At 42.2% G+C, this 26,147-nt stretch overlaps 1 protein-coding gene across 16 annotated transcripts; it reads right to left on the bottom strand.

Moving 5' to 3' along the window:
• Positions 1-1,018: 1,018 nt before the first annotated feature.
• Positions 1,019-26,147, bottom strand: LOC123992699 (phosphatidylinositol-binding clathrin assembly protein-like). 16 transcript variants are annotated; one of them, XM_046294120.1, is made up of 24 exons: positions 25,890-26,147; positions 16,637-16,779; positions 16,283-16,358; positions 16,003-16,120; positions 15,510-15,603; positions 15,151-15,262; positions 14,810-14,916; positions 14,578-14,619; positions 13,775-13,786; positions 13,104-13,189; positions 12,633-12,756; positions 10,695-10,828; positions 10,351-10,451; positions 10,031-10,186; positions 9,412-9,495; positions 8,962-9,057; positions 8,392-8,496; positions 8,199-8,312; positions 5,582-5,612; positions 5,357-5,456; positions 4,641-4,703; positions 3,382-3,489; positions 2,899-3,003; positions 1,019-2,428 (listed from the first exon to the last, which is right to left on the bottom strand). In XM_046294120.1, the coding sequence occupies exons 1-23, from the start codon at positions 25,939-25,941 to the stop codon at positions 2,911-2,913; spliced, it is 2,151 nt and encodes a 716-aa protein (XP_046150076.1). In that variant the 5' UTR covers positions 25,942-26,147; the 3' UTR covers positions 1,019-2,428; positions 2,899-2,910. The 16 variants fall into 16 exon arrangements, with proteins under 16 accessions (XP_046150076.1, XP_046150067.1, XP_046150071.1 ...); XM_046294111.1 differs by having other exon boundaries at positions 23,985-26,143; XM_046294115.1 differs by having other exon boundaries at positions 16,003-16,105; positions 23,985-26,143.

Raw genomic sequence — 26,147 nt, 5'->3', positions numbered from 1 at the left:
TTCCAATTCATCCCAAAAGTGTTTGATGGGGTTGAAGTCAGGGCTCTGTGCAGGCCAGTCAAGTTCGTCCACACCGATCTTGACAAACCATTTCTGTATGGACCTTGTCTTGTGCACGGGTAATTGTCTTGCTGAAACAGGAAAGTGCCTTCCCCAAACTGTTGCCACAAAGTTGGAAGCACAGAATCATCTAGAATGTCATGGTATGCTGTAGCGTTAAGATTTCCCTTCATTGGAACTAAGGGGCCTAGCCTGAACCATGAAAAACAGCCCCAGACCATTATTCCTTTCACCAAATTTTACAGTAGGCACTATGCATTCGGTCAAGTAGCGTTCTCCTGGCATCCTCCATCCCAGATTCATCAGTATTACTGCCAGATGGGGAAGCGTGATTCATCAATCTAGAGAACACATATCCACTGATCCAGAGTCCAATGGCGGCGAGTTTTACACCACTCGGTATTGCACATAGTGATCTTAGGCTTGTGTGCGGCTGCTCGACCATGGAAACCCATTTCATGAGGCTTCCAACAAAGTTATTTTGCTGACGTTGCTTCCAAGGGCAGTTTGGAACTCGGTAGTGAGTGTTGCATCCAAGGACAGATGATTTTTAAACGCTGCACGCTTCTGCACTCGGCAATCCCATTCTGCGAGCTTGTGTGGCCTATCACTTCGCGACTGACCCGTTGTTGCTCATTGATGTTTCCACCTCACAATAACAGCACTTACAGTTGACTGGGGCAGATATTTGACGGAAAGGAGCCATGTTGAAAGTCACTGAGCTTTTCAGTAAGGCAATTCTACTGCCAATGTTTGTCTACGGAGATTGCATGGCTTGGTGCTCAGTTTTATACACCTGTCAGCAACGGGTGTGGCTGAAATAGCCAAAACAACTCATTTTAAGGGGTGTCCACATACTTGTGTGTATATAGTGTATATACTAACCGTAGTACCAAAGATGCCATCACGGTTGCAATATTCACCAACAAATTGTAATAAAAATGTTTAAGAACATCACTTTGTGGAAGCTGCTCTTTATTAAAAAAAAAAACCTGTCAATGTCTGCTACACGTTTTAATTACATAAACAAAAATATAATCCACGCAAGACAAACGCAGAAAATATCCTGAATCAAACGTAGGTAGAGTCAGATTGATTGAATTGCTTTCATATTTCATACATCTTTCACTTCCCTCTCCATTGAACAGTCAGGTTTATATACACAGAGCACCGATCAACAGTGCCCCCCTCTCACCCTGTCCCACTGGATCTTTATACAACTAATTTACATCAAAACTTTAACCCTTGTTTAGTGTCTGCAACACCCAGACACACTCTCGTCTGGCTTCCAGGGAGTCAGAGCTGAGGTGGTGCGGGTAGCATGGAAAAATATGTTCAACATGAAAGCAATTCTTTCACATTCAGAGTAAAGGCAGCCATTAAATGGTCAGTGAGTCAATGGCATGCCAAGCTTAAAGCAAAATGGATTCCACCCCAGTGTGATGCTTCAGAAACGTGGATGAAGTGTTTTTAAACTAGACAGAAAAGTTGTTCCATTGCAAAAAATCCTAGGCACAGAATTGACTATATAGATTACTGACTCATACTGGAACCCCCTACTCCACTTGCACAGGGGAGATCATGAGATTTGACCTAGTAAAACTGTTCTTATCACAAAACTTGAAGAATATTTAGTGCTCTATCATTCCGTTTATAGGTGTATTTTATATAATATCTATTTTATTTTCTCTACATCTCCAATGAAACCATCCAACATCCATGTTAAATGCTGAGGCACTCCCACAGGTACTATAGATTACACTATAGATTTTCTTCCTCAGTTTTAAAACCATAACATAAATAAATAAACACACAAGGAATGTCTACTGTAAACACAGTAAAAAAGACAAACTAAAACAGGTGTAAACGTCATTAGCATCACTACTCAGTGTCAGTTAAATAACTAGGAAATGGATCACTGATGATCGAATCAAGAGATGGAAGGATTCCTCTCCTCTTTTTCGTCTTGTCCCCCCCCCCCCTCACACTAGATTAGAACACCAAGCTGTTACACCCAACCACAGTAGTATTTCCAAATACATAATATCAAAGTTTCTCAGCACCCATAGCAGAGGATACAATGGATGAGGAACCCCTATAGGTACTTTTAAAAAACAGCAGCATCACTTGACGTCTTGGACAAATGACAGAATAACGGGTGGTGAATTATTTTCTTCCCATCGTCAGTTGGACATGGTTTCCATGGTTTTCCTCCAGTCATTGCACTGTTCGTTGTGTTCTTGACATGTCTGTATTTGGGGTGGGGAGAGGGTGAACGTTTCTCTGAAGAGTTAGACTGGCAATGAAGACAAAGCTTTGCTGCTAAGTACTTCATTTTCTGAGACACGTCATATTACATGAACTGCATCTGTGGATGGAAATCAACATACAAGGATTTATTAGAAAATAATTTTACCAGCCCGCTCATGGTGGTGCTGAAATAGTCAACTGAATAAATGCAATGAAAAGGCATCAGAATGTCCCCAGAGCAAAAGCAACTGTCACATAAGATACAGCTGATGAATCAAGATTTCAGCAATGACAACCTATATCAGCAAAGACTTACTGGTTAGTGTAATTGAAAGTTTAAAAACATCCTGAAATGCATCTGCCAATTGTTTAAGCGAGCAAGACACAAATCAACTAATCAAGCCCATATAAAGCGCAAGAGATATAGCGAGAGGAAATAAACAGCAGTGGTTGATCAGATGGAAGAAGCAGTGTGTTTGCAAATGAAGGAAGAGATGATAACAGTAAGAGAAGAGAAAAAAAGAGAAGCATTAATGTGAAGCCACGCTGCGCATGCATGTATATCCGCAAGCACACAGCATGCTGTACCTAAGAGACGCTCTACAAGAAATCCTTGAGAGAAAGCTGTGCAAATGGGTCCTGTCCGGGGGCTTTGAGAGGACTCTGGCTGGAAGGACTAGAGGCTGCAGAGGGCTATTTCAGGGAGAGGGAAAAACACACAGGAGGAGCAGAGGTCAGAGAGAGGAAGACAGTGTGTGTGTGTGAGAGAGAGGGGGAGCGATCAGATTGAATGAAAGAGAGAAGTGAAGGGTGAAAGAGAAGTTTCACCAAGATGGGAAAATAATTGGGGACTCTTGAGGAAACTGATGACAGACAGATGTCCCTCTCCTCCTGAGGAGGTAAGAGTAAACTGGAACATTGTTGTTTTCACAGGGGGTAGTACACACACACACAGAACGGATACTGTAACTATACACCACACAGCACTGAATAGACCTGAACACTGAACTCACACAACCCTCCAATAGACATTTACCATCACACACGTCTGATTATTGTACAAACACACACCTGGGCACTGGAAACAGAGCCAAAGGGGTTGGGCGGCCTCATGATGGGCTGGTTGTACATCATGTTGGGTTGGTTCATCATACCCATAGAGCCAAGCTGTTGGGGTGGCTAAAGAAAATATCATAGAGAAACATCAGGCATAATAGACATGTTACAGTAGATTGCATAGCACAGAAGGATGTATAGCACTTATTACTGTTACTCCAATTACTACTGCATGGCTATTAGTTCTCAATGCTAGCTATACTGTATGGGTATTAGCTCAGTGCTAGCTATACTGCATGGCTATAATGTTCTCATTGCTAGCTATACTGCATGGCTATAATGTTCTCATTGCTAGCTATACTGCATGGCTATAATGTTCTCATTGCTAGCTATACTGCATGGCTATTAGCTATCATTGCTAGCTATACTGCATGGCTATTAACTCTCAGTGCTAGCTATACTGCATGGCTATTAGCTATCATTGCTAGCTATACTGCATGGCTATTAACTCTCAGTGCTAGCTATACTGCATGGCTATTAACTCTCAGTGCTAGCTATACTGCATGGCTATAATGTTCTCATTGCTAGCTATGCTGTATGGCTATTCCCTCTGTAAATAATAATACATTTTATTTAGCGGACGCGTTTCAAGATCCTCAAGGGCATCTTAGATTAAAAGTAGGCCTACATAAAATACAGTATAGTACGTAAAATGTATCAATTAAAAGTATTTGTGTGTGTGTGTGGGGGGGGGGGGGGGGGGTAGATCAGAGTCAATCTCAAAGAGTTGTGATTTGAGGAGTTTTTTTAAACGACATGACTGTGTCTACATGTTGCATGTGTGGGGGAGAGTGCTAACTACTGCATAGCTAAGTCCTTCAGTACTAACTACTGCATGGCTATGTCCCTCAGTGCTAGCTACTGCATGGCTATGTCCCTCAGTGCTAACTACTGCATGGCTATTTCCCTCAGTGCTAGCTATTGCATGGCTATGTCCCTCAGTGCTAACTGCTGCATGGCTATGTCCTTCAGTGCTAACTGCTGCATGGCTATGTCCCTCAGTGCTAACTGCTGCATGGCTATGTCCCTCAGTGCTAACTGCTGCATGGCTATGTCCCTCAGTGCTAACTGCTGCATGGCTATGTCCCTCAGTGCTAACTACTGTATGGCTATGTCCCTCAGTGCTAACTACTGTATGGCTATGTTCCTCAGTGCTAACTACTGTATGGCTATGTCCCTCAGTGCATCCAGACATCTATCTGACAGATACTGACCATGCCATATCCCCCCACCATGCCTGTTGGTGTTGTGGCAGGGTAGGCCATGACTGGGGGGGTCTGTGGAGACACAAACACACCAATGAGAGCCTCCCGGGTGGCGCAGTGGTTAAAGGCGCTGTACTCCAGTGCCAGCTGTGCCATCAAAAACTCTTGAGTTCGCACCCAGGCTCTGTCGTAACCGGCCGCGACCGGGAGGTCCGTGGGGCGATGCAAAATTGGTCTAGCGTCATCCGGGTTAGGGAGGGCCTGGCCGGTAGGGATATTCTTGTCTCATCGCGTGCTAGCCAAGTTTGCAAGGTGTTTCCTCCGACACATTGGTGCGGTTGGCTTCCGGGTTGGATGCGCGCTGTGTTAAGAAGTGGCTTGAAGTGCGGCTTGGTTGGGTTGTGTATCGGAGGACGCATGACTTTCAACCTTCGTCTCTCCCGAGCCCGTACGGGAGTTGTAGCGATGAGACAAGATAGTAGCTACTAAAAACAATTGGATACCACGAAATTGGGTATAAAAATAAATACAAATATTTTTAAAAACACACCAATGAGGACACAACATCTTCTCTCACAGATAATCCAGCAGACCAATGTCAAGTCAAGACAACAACTTCTTAACATTGGTCTAAAACCAACACTAGAGTGATACAGTAGCTAGAACACTCATCACAGGCAGGTAAGAGCACCAGTACTGTAAGAGGCCAGTGTAGTGTGTATTACCATGGAGACGGGGTTCCAGGTGGTGTTTGGGGCTGCCTTGGGCTGCCAGTTGCTTCCGCCAGTCAGCCTCTTCTCCCCAGGCTGGCTCCAGTGGATGTCACTGTAGATTAAGACAGCTAATATTAGCACTGGCTCCTAACTGCTGCTGGCTATACAGAACAGTTCTTCATCTAGCACTGACCACAGAATGTTGAAGAGACTGAACAGCATGAACAGCTCACTTACTTTTTTGTTGTGCCATTTCCAATCCCGAGATCTACAAGAGATAGTAATATAAATATGAGATGTACACATCCAGAAACAGTTCATTCTACTGTTTCTCTACTGTCTACTTTCAACCGTTCGCTGCCTGCACCCGCACGCCTGACTAGCATCACCACCCTGGATGGTTCCGACCTTGAATATGTGGACATCTATAAGTACCTAGGTGTCTGGCTAGACTGTAAACTCTCCTTCCAGACTCATATCAAACATCTCCAATCGAAAATCAAATCTAGAGTCGGCTTTATATTCTGCAACAAAGCCTCCTTCACTCACGCCGCCAAACTTACCCTAGTAAAACTGACTATCCTACCGATCGTCGACTTTGGCGATGTCATCTACAAAATTGCTTCCAACACTCTACTCAGCAAAAAGCCAACACCTCTTTTGTCCGCCTTTCGTTCCAGTTCTCTGCTGCCTGTGACTGGAACGAATTGCAAAAATCGCTGAAGTTAGAGACTTTTATCTCCCTCACCAACTTCAAACATCTGCTATCTGAGCAGCTAACCGATCTCTGCAGCTGTACATAGTCTATCGGTAAATAGCCCACCCATTTTTACCTAAATCAAATCAAATTTTATTTGTCACATACACATGGTTAGCAGATGTTAATGCGAGTGTAGCGAAATGCTTGTGCTTCTAGTTCCGACAATGCAGTGATAACCAACAAGTAATCTAACTAACAATTCCAAAACTACTGTCTTATACACAGTGTAAGAGGATAAGGAACATGTACATAAGGATATATGAATGAGTGATGGTACAGAGCAGCATACAGTAGATGGTATCGAGTACAGTATATACATATGAGATGAGTGTGTAGACAAAGTAAACAAAGTGGCATAGTTAAAGTGGCTAGTGATACATGAGTTACATAAGGATGCAGTCGATGATGTAGAGTACAGTATATACATATGCATATGAGATGAATAATGTAGGGTAAGTAACATTATATAAGGTAGCATTGTTTAAAGTGGCTAGTGATATATTTACATCATTTCCCATCAATTCCCATTATTAAAATGGCTGGAGTTGGGTCAGTGTCAATGGCAGTGTGTTGGCAGCAGCCACTCAGTGTTAGTGGTGGCTGTTTAACAGTCTGATGGCCTTGAGATAGAAGCTGTTTTTCAGTCTCTCGGTCCCAGCTTTGATGCACCTGTACTGACCTCGCCTTCTGGATGATAGCGGGGTGAACAGGCAGTGGTTCGGGTGGTTGATGTCCTTGATGATCTTTATGGCCTTCCTGTAACAACGGGTAGTGTAGGTGTCCTGGAGGGCAGGTAGTTTGCCCCGGTGATGCGTTGTGCAGTCCTCACTACCCTCTGGAGAGCCTTACGGTTGAGGGCGGAGCAGTTGCCGTACCAGGCGGTGATACAGCCCGCCAGGATGCTCTCGATTGTGCATCTGTATAAGTTTGTGAGTGCTTTTGGTGACAAGCCGAATTTCTTCAGCCTCCTGAGGTTGAATAGGCGCTGCTGCGCCTTCTTCACGACGCTGTCAGTGTGAGTGGACCAATTCAGTTTGTCTGTGATGTGTATGCCGAGGAACTTAAAACTAGCTACCCTCTCCACTACTGTTCCATCGATGTGGATAGGGGGTGTTCCCTCTGCTGTTTCCTGAAGTCCACAATCATCTCCTTAGTTTTGTTGACGTTGAGTGTGAGGTTATTTTCCTGACACCACACTCCGAGGGCCCTCACCTCCTCCCTGTAGGCCGTCTCGTCGTTGTTGGTAATCAAGCCTACCACAGTTGTGTCGTCCGCAAACTTGATGATTGAGTTGGAGGCGTGCGTGGCCACGCAGTCGTGGGTGAACAGGGAGTACAGGAGAGGGCTCAGAACGCACCCTTGTGGGGCCCCCGTGTTGAGGATCAGCGGGGAGGAGATGTTGTTGCCTACCCTCACCACCTGGGGGCGGCCCGTCAGGAAGTCCAGTACCCAGTTGCACAGGGCGGGGTCGAGACCCAGGGTCTCGAGCTTGATGACGAGCTTGGAGGGTACTATGGTGTTGAATGCCGAGCTGTAGTCGATGAACAGCATTCTCACATAGGTATTCCTCTTGTCCAGGTGGGTTAGGACATCCCCATACTGTTTTTATTTATTTACTTCTCTTTTGCACACCAATATCTCTACCTGTACATGACCATCTGATCATTTATCACTCCAGTGTTAATCTGCAAAATTTTAATTATTCGCCTACCTCCTCATGCCATTTGCACACAATGTATATAGACTCTTTTTTTTCTACTGTGTTATTGACTTGTTAATTGTTTACTCCATGTGTAACTCTGTGTTGTCTGTTCACACTGCTATGCTTTATCTTGGCCAGGTCGCAGTTGCAAATGAGAACTTGTTCTCAACTAGCCTACCTGGTTAAATAAAGGTGAAATAAAAAAACTAAAATATATTTAAAAAACTGCTATAGCTGTGTGACATATTGTGTGACATATTGCGATCTAACATATGAGTCAAAATATCAATAGACACCATTTTAAGGTACACAATGATTCAATCAGGCAAAAATGAGAGTTGATCTATTTTAAATCTGAATTAAATATCCTAGTGTGACTTTGTGACACTTACTGCCCACCAGGTTGGCCAGGGAGGAGTCCAGGTCATCTCCGACCAGTTTGTCTGACAGCTGATTGATGGAGCACAGGGCCTGATTGGAGCCGATCATGGTGGGTTTCAGGATGTCTAAGGAGGACAGAGAGGTGTACATTGGTTGGATGTGAAACGCCATGTGCATCAAACAGTAAAATATTCAACACCTCACCATCAGAGTCAATGTTGTTAACGCCGGTAGCTTTGGCTCCAAAGACTGACTCGAAATCCACCTGGAGTGCTCCTGGGGGGGGGACCTGTGATGCTGTGGAGTACCCTGTAAAGAGGTCAAAGGGGAGGCTGCTCAGAACACAGCAGGTGCAGTGATGGATAAGCATTATCCATCGGTGTTAAAGTCAGACCTGTTACAGTACATCTACAGATTCTCCAGTACTCTACCTCTGAATAGACCTGCTATAGTACAGCTACAGATTCTCCAGTACTCTACCTCTGAATAGACCTGCTACAGTACAACTACAGGTTCTCTAGTACGCTACCTCTGAATAGACCTGCTATAGTACAGCTACAGGTTCTCTAGTACTCTACCTCTGAATAGACCTGCTACAGTACAGCTACAGGTTCTCTAGTACTCTACCTCTGAATAGACCTGCTATAGTACAGCTACAGGTTCTCTAGTACTCTACCTCTGAATAGACCTGCTACAGTACAGCTACAGGTTCTCTAGTACTCTACCTCTGAATAGACCTGCTACAGTACAGCTACAGGTTCTCTAGTACTCTACCTCTGAATAGACATGCTACAGTAGAGGGCTCAGTGGGGTAGGGAGCCTGGTGTGGAAGGTGCTGGGCCATGGACACTGGACCACTACAGAAGGAGTCTGACAACGTTAAAGGAGGAGCAAGAAGAATAAGAGAAGGCATTTCAAGGCACAGCAAGAAAGGCAGGCAAATTGACAGTACAGATAGAAAGGAGACAGTTAACAGAAAATAGTTAGCAGTTGTATAGGGACACTAACAGGTAACAAGTAAAACTAATTCTAACAAAGTCAAAACAGGAACTGCTGAGTACATGGTATACAAATATCCTATTGACACTAAATTCCTTAAAATCGTCAGACTACCCTAACCATAGAGTTATTATTGGGCCACTAAACACATTACATGGGTTGAGGGGCGTATGTTTGCCTATGGGCTCAGGAAACATAGGCTGAGATGGTGAGCCATCGTAGTACCTGAGATGGAGTGTTCTATCCGCACTGTGCGTTTGTAATTGGTTGAAACGGACGAGTTTGTGTCAGTAAAGGGATTATAACGATCTAGAGAATCAAAAATAATATTGGTAAGTGAAACAGATTTCAACTTATTATTAAGAGGATACTACAACAGAAAATAATACAATTATTGGTTTGAAAAATCAGAATCTAGAAGCAATAGCCTATTTTAATACACTATGAAACAATATATACCAGCAGCAGGAAAACCATCATTTGAACATAACCAACTTGGTCAGAATTAACTTAGACATGGGTTTACTAGACTGTAAAATAAATTTGAGACTCCAATGGATGAAGCGTCATATTAGACTGGGAGCCTATCAAAAGAACATAACCAGTAACTCCACCGTCACAGTGTTAGCTTGTGGTTCTATCCTTAGCACAGTCCTATAATGGAAACATGGCATGTGGAGGCCTTACATTTTAAGGTACACAACAAACATTTAACTTTAGACAGCTATGAGATGATTTACATACAGACAGAAGTAACAACAGTACAGCTTATGGGAGACTTCCTTCAAACAGTCCCAGAGAGAGACACATGAAGGGTATTTCAGGAGGAATAAAGTATCTTTACCACCAAACATTTCATGACCAGACGTCCTAGAGGAATAGCTAACACCGTCGGAGGACACGACAGGCAAGTGAGCGGCGGCATCGACAACAACTTTTGAGAGGAAAGGGTTAAGGTTTGGCATGGAGTCATCTCCAGCTTCAGCAGAGGTGAAAGGATCTAAGCAGGCAGAGGAGAGAAAGAAAGAGAATAGATAGAGAAGAGAAGAACAGGAGGATATCAGAGTCAGACGCAACAGGAAGAGAGGGAGAGCATGCAGAACAGGTCATGGTAGAAGACAGCAGACAATAGAGGGGTCCTGAGGTGGTGGCTGTTTCTCCTACCTGCCCATGCTGTGGCCACAGGAAGCCCTGTCGAACTGGCCTGCACTGCAGGGTTAAAGGTCTGCTGAATGTCAAACAGGTCACTCTCCATCTTCAGAGCACTGAGGAGAGAAGACAGCAGTGACGCAATACTTGAATCAACACTGGGAATGTAGCTGAACATTAGAATTACCAGATACACACAGACGTATAGGTTCCCTCTAACCACCTCTAAATCCTAAACTTAACCACTAGGAGGACAAAGAAATATCAGTGGTTATCAGCAACTTCTAAATAATCCACGCTAACCTCTCTGGTCAACCACATGAGTGGGTAAGCTTCACAGCTCATAAGTGAAAGTTTACCCATTGGAGCAGCTGGGTGTGGAGAAGAGGTCGATGGCCGGGGCTGTGCTGATAGTGCCCCCGGTGGTGGAGACCGGAGACGTGTCTGTGGTGGCGAAGGAAGGCCTCTTAGAGAGCTCCTTCAGCCTCTGTTCCTGGGTGGAAAGAGTCCAAGTCAAATACAGACACTACAGATGTAGAATGTAGAGCGTAGACTGGAGGTGATGGTTGTAGTTATGTACAGTACCAGTCAAAAGTTGGGACACACCTACTCATTCAAGGGTTTTTATTTTTTACTATTTTCTACATTATAGAATAATAGTGAAGGCATCAAAACTATAAAATAACACATATGGAATGATGTAGTAACCAAAAAAGTGTTAAACAAATCAGAATATATTTTAGATTCTTCAAACTAGCCACCCTTTGCCTTGATGATAGCTTTGCACACTCTTGGCATTCTCTCAACCAGCTTCATGAGGAATGATTTTCTTGAAGGAGTTCCCACATATACTGTGCACTTGTTGGCTGCTTTTATCTCACTCTGCGGTCCAACTCATCCCAAACCATCTCAATTGGGTTGAGGTCGGGCGATTATGGAAGCCAGGTCATCTGATGCAGCACTCAATCACTCTCCTTCTTGGTCAAATGGCCCTTACACAGCCTGGAGGTGTGTTGGGTCATTTTCCTGCTGAAAAATAAATGATAGTCCCACTAAGCGCAAACTAGATTGAATGGCGTATCGCTGCAGAATCCTGTGGTAGCCATGCTGGTTAACTGTGCCTTGAATTCTAAATACATCACAGACCGTGTCACCAGCAAAGCACCCCCACACCCCCTCCTCCATGCTTCACGGTGGGAACCACACATGCAGAAATAATCCGTTCACCTACTCTACATCTCACAAAGACATGGCGGTTGGAACCAAAAATCTCAAATTTGGACTCATTAGACCAAAGGACAGATTTCCACCTGTCTAATGTCCATTGCTCGTGTTTTTTGGCACAAGCAAGTCTCTTCTTATTATTGGAGTCCTTTAGTAGTGGTTTCTTTGCAGCAATTCAACCATGAAAGCCTGGTTCACACAGTCTCCTCCGAAGAGTTGATGTTGAGATGTGTCTGTTACTTGAACTCTGTGAAGCATTTATTTGGGCTGCAATTTCTGAAGCTGGTTATCTAATGAACTTATCCTCTGCAGCAGAAGTAACTCTGGGTCTTCCTTTCCTGTGGAGGTCCTCATGAGAGCCAGTTTCATCACAGAGCTTGATGGTTTTTGCGACTGCACTTGAAGAAACTTTAAAAGTTCTTGAAATGTTCCGGATTGTCTGACCTTCTAAAGTAATGATGGATTGTTGTTTCTCATTGCTTATTTGAGCTGTTCTTGTCATAATTTGGACTTGGTCTTTTACCAAATAGGGCTATCTTCTGTATACCACCCCTACCATGTCACAACAGAACTGATTGGCTAAAATGCATTAAGGAAAGAAATTCCACAAATTAACAAGGCACACCTGTTAATTGAAATGCATTCCAGGTGACTTCCTCATGAAGCTGGTTAAAATAATGCCAAGAGTGTGCAAAGCTGTCATTAAGGCAAAGGTTGGCTACTTTGAAGAATCTCAAATCTAAAATATATTTTCATTTGTTTAACCCTTTTTTGGTTACCACATGATTCCATATGTGTTATTCCATAGTTTTGATGTCTTCACTATTATTCTACAATGTAGAAAATAGTGAAAATAAAGAAAAACCCTTGAATGAGTAGGTGTGTCCAAACTTTTAAATTATACTGTATGTAGGCCATACTGGATGGACCAAACGAGGCTTTGAATTGTTCAAATCATTGTCTGCATACTGCAACATATCAGTGTCCTTCACATCTAGATGGGACAGGCAACACAAAACCATGTCCATTCTCATCAAATTCATGTTGTGATCCACGCATCATGACGGCTGTACCTTCAGTGCTTTGAGACGGGCCTGTTCCTCCTCCAGAGCAGCCTGCTTCTCCCGCTCGTCTACTTTAGTAAAAGACATCCCTGTACTGGCCAGCGAGGACACTGCGTTGGATAGAGTACTAGCCCTGAAAAAACACACAACAGTAAACACCCCTCGGCAGAATACTACAGCAACCCTGGCTGAAAACATCAATAACCATTACCATCAATAATAATTTAACCAATATTGGCTTAAGAGCTTGGTGCACAAAGCAAATCAGTTATTATACCGGCAGCCACTTCTAGGCTACCTACAAGGGGAGTATTGGACTCAGTGCCAAAGACACTCCAGTGTAAGATGTAGGATACTTCCCAAATGGCACCCTGTTTCCTATGCACTACTTTTGACCAGGGCCCATAGGGCTCTGTTCAAATGTAATGCACTATGTAGAGAATAGGGTGCCATTTGGGACGTAGCCCATCCTGTACATACCTGCTGGCAGCAGTGGAGTCTTTGACTTTCTTCCCCTCTAGAGAGGCCAGGTGCTGCTCCAGAGCTTCCAGGAGGCTACTGGGAGCCTATTGTAATGGAGAACAGCAGTTAGTTTGGGCCAGGGTTAGAAAAATGCAGTTAGACAGTACTGTACAAACACAACCATCTAAGGCAGTGATGGGCAACCTGGTTACTGTACTGTGCATACACTAGATTTTTCCTGACAACATTTTCTGAAAACGTTTAACTGGTCATGTCACGTGGTGAGGAAAAACTCAGGTCCCTAACTATACTGTCCCATATACCACTATACCTTAGTTAATGGATTCTAGCTAGCACTTAGTTTACTGGGAAGTGTTTAGCTCCTCAATATGGGACAAATAATAACTCGAAACTTCAGCTGAAAGCCACATTGGATGAGTGATTTTGAAATGTGTGTAGATGACACGGCACTTTCAACATCCTACAGTATGTGGTGTTGAATTGGCAATGTCTAAGCACACCTGGGCAGTATGTTGGATGGGATATGTGACAAAGAGAACTGTGTATACAATTTGTTTCACTCCTATAAAACACAATATCAATGAGATACAAAGTCAGAGTAGAAGCATGCAAAGACAACAGCAAAGCAAGTCACAGACACAGAAGAAGAGTGAGATGAGAATACTTACACAAACTGTGAACTAAAGGTGGAAAGATAAGGGGAAATACAGAATATAAAGGTGGTGATGGTCAGAGATCAATATCTATATTGAACTGTAACTATAATGTATTTGAAGGGTATAACACTGTTGCAGGTGCCTCATAAAACATACAATAGGGGACATAACACACAATTAGTGTAATTGTACTTTCAAGGAAACGTATGATCCTTGGTCGAGGAGGGATTTCCCATGGAAATACTGTAATATAACCAGTGTCACTGCAAAGACTGACTATAGCACAACAGGTGTGGGGGGACATCTATTCAATTTCCTGTACATTGTGTGAAATCTGAAGTACTGTAAGATACAGTCAGTTTGGACTCTTAACAGCTTAACACCTTTATTTACTGTAGATAGAGCCTAATCAAGAGGGAAAGAAGAAAAAGTGAGAAATATGCCTCAATTGGCAACATGCGCTAGAGGACTTCATGCACTGAGCAGTGCCTTATCTCTGGGAGACGTGTGCAGGGTGGAGTAAATAGTGTGGAGGGACAACAGAGCTGATTAAATAAGAGGAGTTACTACTGAGATAGAGAGACACAAAGAGAATACAGAATGAGAGAAGAAAATAGAAAGTGATAGCAAGAAATAAGGGAGAGAAAGTGAGAGCCAGAGAGAGAGAGATGGAGACAGTAGGAATCTAACTGTCTTTTCAGTAGACAAACGGATAGAGTAAGTTCGGTGTGTAGGTGTTTTGTGCAGAGAATGTGTCTAATGGGTTATACCAGCAGAAGTAAAGCCATCATTCAGTTTGGAGTGTAAAGTCTTACCTGGGAAAGGTCTGGAATGTCTCCTCGATCAATCCCCACCTGCTGTCAAATGATTATGTGCAAAGTTATAGTGGTGCTTCTAAATTAAAATGGTTTTTTTTCTACCACTATCCAATTTATGCCACCATAATTTTCTCACAAAAATGTAAACATATCAGAGGTTTTCCCCTTTAATGAATGGTATTGAATGAATGAATAGCATCAAACTCAAAGCAGGTAAAGAAGAAATCACCTCTGCCACTTTAAGGAACTCTGAGATTCGGGTCATTCGGGTCAGGAACTTCTTGTAGATATCCAGGCCCTCTTTACACTGGGTTTTCTTCATGTCAAAGTACTTCTCTGTGGAAAACAAATTACAATTAAAAATAACAGCGGGTATTAGCGCTGAAAATCTGTACACACACTAGTGATAAACTCTGTAGAGAATTTAGTCTCCATTAGTACAATTTAGTTCTGTACATATCAAAAGATCTACAGTACAAGGATCTACAAAGTACTTCTCCAGACTAAACATTTTAAAAGAGTATTGATCAGAAAATAGTGGAGTAAATCAAGTTGGAGTTGATGTTTTACCCAGCAGGTTGATGATGCCTTCGTTATATGCAGCGAAAAGCCTAATGGAATCTTTGAAGAGGAGCATGAACCCTGCATTGATCACTCCGTTTGTTAGCTCATTGGCATTAACCTGAAGAAGACATATCATTCAGTTTCACATAAGCCATAAGTTGCCCTTTTAACACATAATGACTTTGGCATTGCTGACAAACAATAAAAGAGCAGGTCAGTGAGGGGGAAAATAGCCTGTATCCATCTCAGGTTTCAGCACTGTCCATTCAGTAATCAGTATGGCTGACAATATGTTAGCCCCAGGAACCCTCTCATATTACAGTACATGAGCAGCACGGTTCTGAGGAGGTTGACCTCAGACTCACATTGAAGTCGAGGAGGGCGTCCATCTGGCTTTGTATGATAGGGATGGTCTTCAGTAGCTTCTCTGTATTCATGGTCCTCATCACCCCATCCACCCTGTTGAGATGTGTGTATGTGTAGTGTTAGATAGATATTAGAAGCACAAAGGACAGAGAGGGAGGGAATCAGTGAGAATAGCCTCAGCCAGTCAATTTCTACTGCATGTTAACAAATCGTTCCCAGAGTTACAAAAATACTGTGATTACTTGATGGGATATAAAAAGCTTTGAAAATGTTGAAAAAATGATGACATTCTGTTGTTAAAATTGACAGGAATCTTCTTAACTAAATATTTGAGCTGTCAAATTTTTTTTTTTTACACCAGCTAGCGGCTCTGTAAGGGGAAAGTGTTTATTGTAAGAAATGGTTTGAGCCTTTGAACTCCATTGACATACATTCGGGTCAGTCAAAAACAAACACACCACTTTCTTCTGTTATATGTTGGGAATTTCTTACCCTCGCTTTACTTTAGTGAAGTCAAAGGCAACCTGTCTGTATGACACAGCCTTTTCATTCAGATATCGACTGTACCTCCGGATAAATGTGGACATATCGTAGCCTGGGAGAGAGAGACCTGAGAAGTGATATAAATCTTACATTTGTCATGAAAACCTACTTGAGAATCATGCTATATTCGTTCAAACGTTATATTGTTTCCTCTTATAAGTATTTGTCACTGTAACAGTTAAGGATGAGTTTGAGAAAAGCATTTGAGAGCCAAGGCCTCATACTTTACCTTGTAAACCACTTTTGTCCAAAAAATTACTGAGGTTGAATAATGTGTTCCTTGAAGCCAAGTACTGCACAAAACGCTGTATCAAAGAAAAAGAGCGGTATCAATACATGTTCTTACATTTTCATTGATCTACAGAAATAGAATAGGACTGGAGTACCAGAGTAATTTCCAGATGATTATTAAAATTGCCTGGTTAGCAATTGATTGTCTTATTGTCTGTGACCTGAAAACTTCAACACTATAGCATTGCCATTATAGATGTAATATACTGTATATTACAGCAAATAATGGAATGAGTGATGAATGTAGCCATAGACAATGTTTTATTGAGTGGTGATTGTTAGCCCAGCTCACCTCATTACCATAGACCATAAGGTGGTGTGTGGCGATGAGCGACTTGAAGACCACCACCCAGCTTGTGCTGGTGGTCCTCTCAAACAGTGAGTCAGCCAGCTGGGGAATGTTCACATTCATCTCATTGGTGCAATGGATCAGGTCTAAAGATGAGAGACAGACAGAGAAGGAGAGAGAGAGAATGTTAGCGATGTATAGGAAGACCATGGATAATTGATGTCAAGTAGTGACTTATAGCCACTGGCCAGTAGAGGTTAAAACAACTGTGGATACAAGGCATTTCCTCTATGGGGGAGTTGAATTTTGGGGTAAAGTTAGTAAATATTCTATGAATGACAATGTTTTGAAAATCTGTGTAAACAGGGACTCAGGCACTCTGCCCTCAGCTGCAATCTCATTCAATTAGCTTTAATTCAAGGTCTGGCTTGTATCCTAATTAACTACACCCAAGACACTTAATTACTATGCTACGGTACTACAGGCTGCCTCTCTTTTTTGGCACGGTAATTCCTCAAGAGGGTCTACTGAAGTTCAATAGATGAAAGCCTGATGAATAAGTCACCATCTCTAAATCAAACCATATATTTTTGGTCAAATACACTATAGATACAAAGGTATGTGGACACCCCTTCAAATGAGTGGATTTAGCTATTTCAGCCACACCCGTTGCTGACAGATGTTTAAAATCGAGCACAAAGATATGAAATCTCCATAGAAAAGACATTAGCAGTAGAATGGCCTTACTGAAGTGCTCAGTGACTTTCAACGTGGCACCGTCATAGGATGCCACCTTCCCAACAAGTCAGTTCGCCAAATTGCTGCCTCGGTCAACTGTAAGTGCTGTTATTGTGAAGTGGAAACTAATTATTAGAATCAGGTGCGCTAGATTAGGGTCGGATTGAAAACCTACAGGACAGTAGCATTCCAGGAACAGGGTTGGAGAGCCCGGATGTAGAGATTGGGGGATGCCAGTCAAACCTGTGCAGTCTGCCCATTCCTATTCAGAGTTAGACTGAGTGATGAACAGATTGACAGTATAATAACCAGGCCTGGCTTTCTGGCCTATATTCTCATGTTTTCAAAGGAGGGGGGTCTAAGTAGGACAGCATAACCTTCCAGAGCAGCAGTTAGCATGGCTAGTTGATTATCCAGGGAAGACTGGGACTGGGGTGGGGGATGACAGTGCTGTCATGTTATAGACACTAGACAGCCTGCTAAATATTCACTGGAGTTCGCATTGATGATAGCACCTTTTTTAACTGCACCTTGATGGTGTCCTTGCAACACTGCTCAAAAAGTAGATCTAACACAAATCATTCTGTATGCAACACTGTACACGAAGACTGTAGCACAACAATTAATTGCAATTGTGTTGCAATCTCTAACGATATCTGGTATATTGTCAGGTAAAGCAGCCACACAGAGAACTCCAAAATATTACTGTGTGGACAGTGGGCCAGAAACGATGACAGTGTTATTTTAACAGCTCTTTACATAAGTCCTAGGCGGCCTACTCTTCTGTCTGTGTATGAGAGGCTGTAAGTGAGTCTAGGGTACAGTGCATTCATAAAGTATTCAGACCCCTTGACCTTTTCCACATTTTGTTGCGCTACAGCCTTATGCAAAAATGTATTATAGTTTTTTCCCCTCACCAATCTACATTTACATTTACATTTAAGTCATTTAGCAGACGCTCTTATCCAGAGCGACTTACAAATTGGATCTACACACAGTACCCCACAATAACAAATCAAAAACAGGATTTTAGAAATGTTTGCAAATGTATTAAAAATAAAAAAAACTGAAATATTACATTTACATAAGCATTGAAGACCCTTTACTCAGTACTTGAAGCACCTTTGGCAATTACAAACTTGAGTATTCTTAGGTAAGACGCTACAAGCTTGGCACACATGTATTTGGGGAGTTTTCCCATTCTTCTCTGCAGATCTTCTCAAACTCAGGTTGGATGGGGAGCTATTTTCAGGTCCTTCCACAGATGTTCAATCAGGTTCAAGTCCGGGCTCTGGCTGGGACCCTCAAGGACATTCAGAGACTTGCCCCGAAGGCAATCCTACATTGTCTTGGCTGTATGCTTAGGGTCGTTGTCCTGTCGCAAGGTGAACCTTCACCCCAGTCTGAGGTCCTGAGCAGGTTTTCATCGAGGATCTCTCTGTACTTTGCTCTGTTCATCTTTCCTGCGATCGTGACTAGTCTCCTAGTCCCTGGCGCAGAAAAACATACCCACAGCATGATGCTGTCACCACCACCATGCTTCACCGTAGGGATGGTGTCAGGTTTCCTCCAGGCGTGGCACTTGGCATTCAGGCAAAATGGTTCAATCTTGGTTTCAGCAAATCTGATAATCTTGTTTTTCATGGTCTGAGAGTCCTTTACGTGCCTTTTGGCTTCCATCTGGCCACACTACCATAAAGGCCTGATTGGTTGTCCATCTGCAAAGTTCTCCCATCTCCACAGAGGCACTCTGGAGCTTTATTAGTGTCCATTGGGTTCTTGGTCACCTCGCTGTCCAAGGCCCTTCTCCCCCGATTGCTCAGTTTGGCCGGGCGGCCAGCTCTAGGAAGAGTCTTAGTGGTTCCAAACTTCTTACATTTCAGAATGATGGAGTCCACTGTGCTCTTGGGGACCTGCAATGCTGCAGCAATGTTTTGGTACACTTCCCCAGATCTGTGCCTCGACACAAGTCTGTCTGGGAGCTCTATGGATAATTCCTTCGACCTCATGGCTTGGGTTTTTATCTGACATGCACTGTTAACTGTGGGACCTTATATAGACAGGTGTGTGCCTTTCCAAATCATGTCCAATCATGTACAATCAATTAAATTACATTTACCATAGGTAGAATAATCAAGTTCTAGAAACATCTCAAGGAGGATCAATGGAAGCAGGATGCACCTGAGCTCAATTTCGTGTGTCATAGGAAAGGTCCTGAATACTTATGCAAATAAGTTTTAAATTGTAATATCTAAAAACCTGTTTTCACTTTGTCTTTATGGGGTATTATGTGTAGATTGATGAGGGGAAAAAATGTCATACATTTTAGAATAAGGCTGTAACGTAACAAAATGTGAAAAAATTCAAGGGGTTTGAATACATTCCGAATGCACTATATTTCACATTGGATGGCTGATCGGGTTTGGGTGAGCCAACAGACTTCTGAGCCAACTTTCACTCATCCTGTCATATAATGGCTCCTGTACCTCAGGAGAGTACTGTAGGCCTAAGCTCAACTAACAGGTGTGAAACAACAGGCTGGCTGGCTGAATTAATTCACAACTTTAGCATAGATAGTCCATAGATTCAAATGTGATTAGAAGTGGGCACTTTCAGATCACACAGTTTTCCAGTTGTTCCAGAGGTCAATGTCTGCAAAAGGAACCTAGGAAAAGCAATACAATATGTAGCTAATCTACTACATTCTTCAGTTGGGGTCTGAACCAGCAACCTCCATGTCATTGTACCTGTGTCATGCAATATGCTCCTATAATCATGATAACAATGACATATGAAAGGTAACTTATTATCCATAATCTGCTTGCAGAAGAGATACAAAATCCTTGAGATTTAATCACATATAATTAAACAAATTATAGTTGGAATTAATTAATGGACATTTACTGCATTCACTGTTACTTTTGCAGTGGCAGGTGCTCTGCTTTGTAACGAGTAGCGTTTCTGAGGATGGTCACACAGATTAAAAAAAGGTCTGATGTTGCCATCAGGGTTAAATATGCAGTACCAGTCAAAAGTTTGGACACCTACTCATTCAAGAGTTTTTCCTTTTATGTTTACTATTTTATAGAATAATAGTGAAGAAATCAAAACTATGAAATAACACTTATGGAATTATGTAGTAACTGCAAAAAAAAGTGTTCAACAAATCCAAATAGACTTTGATCTCCATCACCAACTTTAAACATCTGCTATCTGAGCAGCTAACTGATTGCTGCAGCTGTACATAGTTCATCGGTAAATAGCCCACCCAATTTACCTACCTCAACCCCATACTGTTTTTATTTATTTACTTTTCTGCTCTTTTGCACACCAGTATCTCTACCTGCACATGACCATCTGATCATTTATCACTCCAGTGTTAATCTGCAAAATTGTTATTATTCGCCTACCTCCTCATGCCTTTTGCACACAATGTATATAGACTTTCTTTTTTTCTACTGTGTTATTGACTTGTTTATTGTTTACTCCATGTGTAACTCTGTGTTGTCTGTTCACACTGCTATGCTTTATCTTGGCCAGGTCACAGTTGTAAATGAGAACTTGTTCTCAACGAGCCTACCTGGTTAAATAAAGGTGAAATAAATAAAAAATATAAAAAAATGAGATTTTTCAAAGTAGCCACCCTTTGCCTTGATGACAGCATTGCACACTCTTCGCATTCTCTCAACCAGCTTCATGAGGTAGTCACCTGGAATGCATTTCAATTAACAGGATGTGCCTTGCTAAAAGTTGATCTGTGGAATTTATTTCCTCCTTAATGCGTTTGAGCCAGTCAGTTGTGTTGTGAGAAAGTAGGGGTGGTATACAGAAGATAGCTCTATTTGATCTTTATTTTTGCCTTGATGACAGCTTTTCCACATTCTTGGCATTCTCTTAACCAGCTTCACCTGGAATGCTTTTCCAACAGTCTTGATAGCAGTTCCCACATATACTGAGCACTTGTTGCCTGCTTTTCCTTCACTCTGCTGTGAACTCATCCCAAACCATCTCAATTGGATTGAGGCTGGGTGATTGTGGAGGCCAGGTCATCTGATGCAGCACTCAATCACTCTCCTTCTTGGTCAAATAGCCCTTACACAGCCTGGAGATGTGTTGGGTCATTGTCCTGTTGAAAAATAAATTATAGTCCCACTAAGCCCCAACCAGATGGGATGGCGTATCGCTGCAGAATGTTGTGGTAGGCATGCCGGTTAAGTGTGCCTTGAATTCTAAATAAATCACAGACAGTGTCACCAGCAAAGCACCCCACACCACCTCTTCCATGCTTTACGGTGGGAACCACACATGCAGAGATCATCTGTTCACCTACTCCGTCTCTCACAAAGCCATGGCGGTTGGAACCAAACATTTCAAATTTGGACTCATCAGACCAAAGGACAGATTTCCACCGGTCTAATGTCAATTGCTCGTGTTTCTTAGCCCAAGCAAGTCTCTTCTCCTTATTGGTATCCTTTAGTAGAGGTTTATTTGCAGCAATACTACCACAAAGGCCTGATTCACGCAGTCTCCTCGGAACAGTTGATGTTGAGATGTGTCTGTTACTTATGAAATATTTATTGGGCTGCAATTTCTGAGGCTGGTTACTCTAGTGAACTTATGCTCTGCAGCAGAGGTACCCCCGGTCCTCATGAGAACTAGTTTCATCATAGCACTTGATGGTTTTTGCGACTGCACTTGAAGAAACTTTCAAAGTTCTTGAAATTTTCCGGATTGACTGACCTTCATGTAAGATGGCGCCGGAGCAGAAGGCAGACATTTTACGCCTTAAAGTAATGATGGACTGTCATTTATCTTTGCTTATTTGAGCTGTTCTTGCCATAATATGGACTTGGTCTTTTACCAAATAGGGCTATCTTCTGTATACCACCCCTACCTCATCACAACACATTGGCTAAAATGCATTAAGGAAAGAAATTCCACAAATCAACTTTTAACATGACACACCTATTAATTGAAATGCATTCCAGGTGACTACCTCATGAGAGAATGCAAAGAGTGTGCAATGCTGTTATCAACGCAAAGGGTGGCTAGTTTGAAGAATCTCAAATTATTTTGTTTAACACTTCTTTGGTTACTACATGATTCCATATGTGTTATTTCATAGTTTTGATGTCTCCACTATTATTCTACAAAAACTTGTGGCAAAGAAATTCACGTTATGTCCTGAATACAAAGAGTTGTGTGTTGGATTTGCCCCAAACATCACTGAGTACCACTCTTTATATTTTCAAGCACGGTGGTGGCTGCACCATGTTATGGGTATGCTTGTCATCGGCAAGGACTAGGGAGTTTAGGATAAAAGTACATGGAAAAGAACACAGGCAGAATCCTACAGGAAAACCTTTCCAACAGACACTGGGAGAGAAATATTAACCTTCCAGCAGGACAGTAACCTAAACAACAAGGCCAAATATACACTTGAGTTGCTTACCAAGACAACATTGAATGTTCCTGAGTGGCCTAGTAACAGTTGACTTAAAATGGCTTGAATATCTATAGCAAGACTTGGAAAAATGTCTGTCAGGCAATTACCAACAACCAACTTGACAGAGCTTGAAGAATTTTAAAAGGAGAATAACATGCAAATATTGGTCAATGCAGGTGTGCAAAGCTCTTGGAGACGGACACAGAAAGACTCACAGCAAACGTAAACACAGTAAATGCTGCCAAATGTAATTCTAACATGTATTGACTTAGGGGTGTGAAATGTGAATACATATGTAAATTAGATTTCTGTACTTCATTTAATACATTTGCTAAAATGGGGTGTTGTGTGTAGATGGGTAAGACTTTTTATTTATTTAATCAGTTTTGAATTCAGGCTGTCACACAACAAAATGTGGAATAAGTCAAGAGGTATGAATACTTTCAAAATGCACTGTACATGCGTTTCCCTCAGCAGTGACAGACACACCTAGTAATGATAATAATATGGAATACACTTTGCATATTGGACTGAAAGCATTATCCTTGATACTTCCTCTAGGCCTACTGTGAAATATGAACAAGGTAGTTTCTACCTCTGAGCTGTTCAAAGGTGTTTTTTATACCCTTTCCTATGGTAAATATATCAAATAGACCTAATGAATTTACTCCCTGGAACATATATTTTCGGGGGCATTTTTGTATAGCCAAAACGTTTATGTACTGTATCATGGAGAACTGGTCAATTGTAAGATAAGATACACCGACTGATAATTACATGATAACTGTTTAGACCAGGGAGCCTAAAGCTATGCGAAATGAATTAAACCGCTATACAGACGGCTAGAAAGCTTGCTAATTTGACAGTAATGTTAATGATGAGTAGGAATACCCTGAAACTATACAAAATATATCTAATATTAAAAGTACTGTTGTTAACGTCCAGTTAAATAATGTTACGAGAATTCTCATTGTGCGATCTCGTTTTTCTACAATATAACGTTATCCTTGATAAATTTTGACAGTAACTAGCAATAACATTAGCCTATCCATTCAGCCTTTGGGCCTTGTGTAACCATCGCCATAATTCAAGAAATGCAGAACTCTGACTGGTTTTAATGAAGAATGACATATTATATCAGAAACACTTGATTACTTCGATACTTACAATCCAAATGTTTCTTTTTCGGGCCCATTATTTCATGTGTGGTGGCCTTGCATACTGTTTTCGACACAGCAGATCCAGTTACACTGTGCTGGGCTGCAGTTATCCTGTCAGTAATGCTCTGCCCCGACATCTTCGTTTATTGATGCAACAAAGAATTTGAAAAATCACAATACGTCTATAAAGTTCCAAATGAATTGAATGATATAATCTCTACGGTTGACACCTCCTGTCCACCGCCTATTTAAAAATAAAATAAAGAAAGGGGGAAAACAAAGAAAAAGACAGGGCGACGAGGCGGAAGAAAAATGATACAAAGAAATTCAAACAACGTATCCAACGCTTGACTATTTCAGTCTTATGTTGATCCAACTGACGCCTTTGATCAAATAGATTTCATAAATAAAGATGCGGCGGTAGATTTGGTGGGTTCTCTCGCTGACTCATTCTCTGCCCATCTCTCATCCCGATCTCTCGCTCACTGGATCCCTGTGTGTCTCCTGTCTTCGTATTGACACTCCTGCTGTGTTTAAAGGACTAGAAGCATTCAGGGAAATGGCGGGCCTGCTCTGCTCTCAGAAAGGTTAGGATGTATGACGTTATACGAAGCATGCCGACCTCGAATCAGATTTTACATCCATAATCCATAACATTTTATTCTGTGCAGGTGTCCACAACTGATTGTGGTCTTGGTGGGAAATTAATATGCCAGACCACAGCAGTTAGGCCTAAATCAATATTCTGCAATAATTTCATAATATTTTCAAATTATGCCCACAGTTATTTTTCTTTTTTCTTTCTTGCAACACATTTGTCCAAGTCCCACTCCCTGCATGCTGCTATTGAAGCTTTAGTGTTGATTAGGCCTAGGCTGCACTGGCTGTGTTGTTCTTCTTCTTCTTTGAGGTTAACTGGCAGACTACACTCATACGGTGTATTGCCGCCACCTACTGTACGGGGTAGTAAAAAATACCCCCAAAACAAAATCTGTTTTGTATGAACAAATTCATACCATATACCGAAAAGTAAAAACACGAACCAACGCTACTACCCTGAATTTCAAACCAAAAACTGTACTATTCAGATCCCTACACAGGCTCAGGAACCTGAGAGGGGAACCTCTTTCAGTAGTATTCAGTACTCCCTGTAACATTTCGGCTGTAAAGTCCTGGAGATCCAGAAATCTATTTGCCGCCTTCACAATGATGTCCAGCTTCTTTGATTTTTTTATTCGTTTGACTATTGCAGTTTATCACTTGCGCTATAAACCCAACAAAGTCCACCTTCTTCACAATTAGTGTGTCGGGATCCTTCTCCTGCATGGCATTCACTGCAGACTGTGGGACATCCACTACCATCTCCTCTCTACTCACTCCTTCAGCTATTTTCACTTCCTCCACATAGAAGACCTGCTGGATGGCCCTGATCCTAGCTGCTGCGACCTCCTTCATCCATGCAAGGCACTCTGGGAACATGATTCCCATCACAATTACAACAACATACTTTATCTTACTCTTCAACTACTACATATTTATTCCTTCGACAAACACTTGCCACGTGTCCAAACGTTTTATAATTGTAACACTGCAGCGGCTTCTGTACATACGGTCTCACCGCATATCTCACATACCCAAGGTTTACATCAGTTGGAAGAAATACTTCATGAAACGACAGTAAGACCGATAGGCTTCGCTCCTTCTTTCCGTTTATCAGACGATTCAAGGGAAGTGCATCTACCACTCCTGGAATGTCCACACAGCCTCTATGTCCAACGAGACACCAGAGATTACATTTAACTGGTGCCCGACTCTGAAAATCAGAGCTTTCCACATCATACGTCAACATCTTGTTTGAGCCGCAGAGCTTTCTCCTTTTGCACTTTTGAAACACACAAAATCAACATCATACCGCTCCTGGTCACTCTGAACGATTCCACTTCATCTAATTTGTCCTTCACCATCTTCGAGACTGCAAACGGGTCACCCCAAAAATATCCTTCCTTGTGAATCACTCTCCAACCATAAACTGCTGTTCATTTCCAACTTTAGCCCTTTTTACTCTACTGTTCTTCACCATCGTCCACTCATTCTCACCAACTGTACTCGCGACAAGAGAATCGCACAATACTTCCGCTTCCGCCATTGCTCATCCAGTCATCCCCCGGAC

Source organism: Oncorhynchus gorbuscha, linkage group LG13, assembly GCF_021184085.1.
Source record: "Oncorhynchus gorbuscha isolate QuinsamMale2020 ecotype Even-year linkage group LG13, OgorEven_v1.0, whole genome shotgun sequence".
Lineage (NCBI taxonomy): Eukaryota > Metazoa > Chordata > Actinopteri > Salmoniformes > Salmonidae > Oncorhynchus > Oncorhynchus gorbuscha.
Note: the sequence above shows the minus strand (reverse complement) of the source record. Positions and strands in the feature narration are given on the sequence as shown.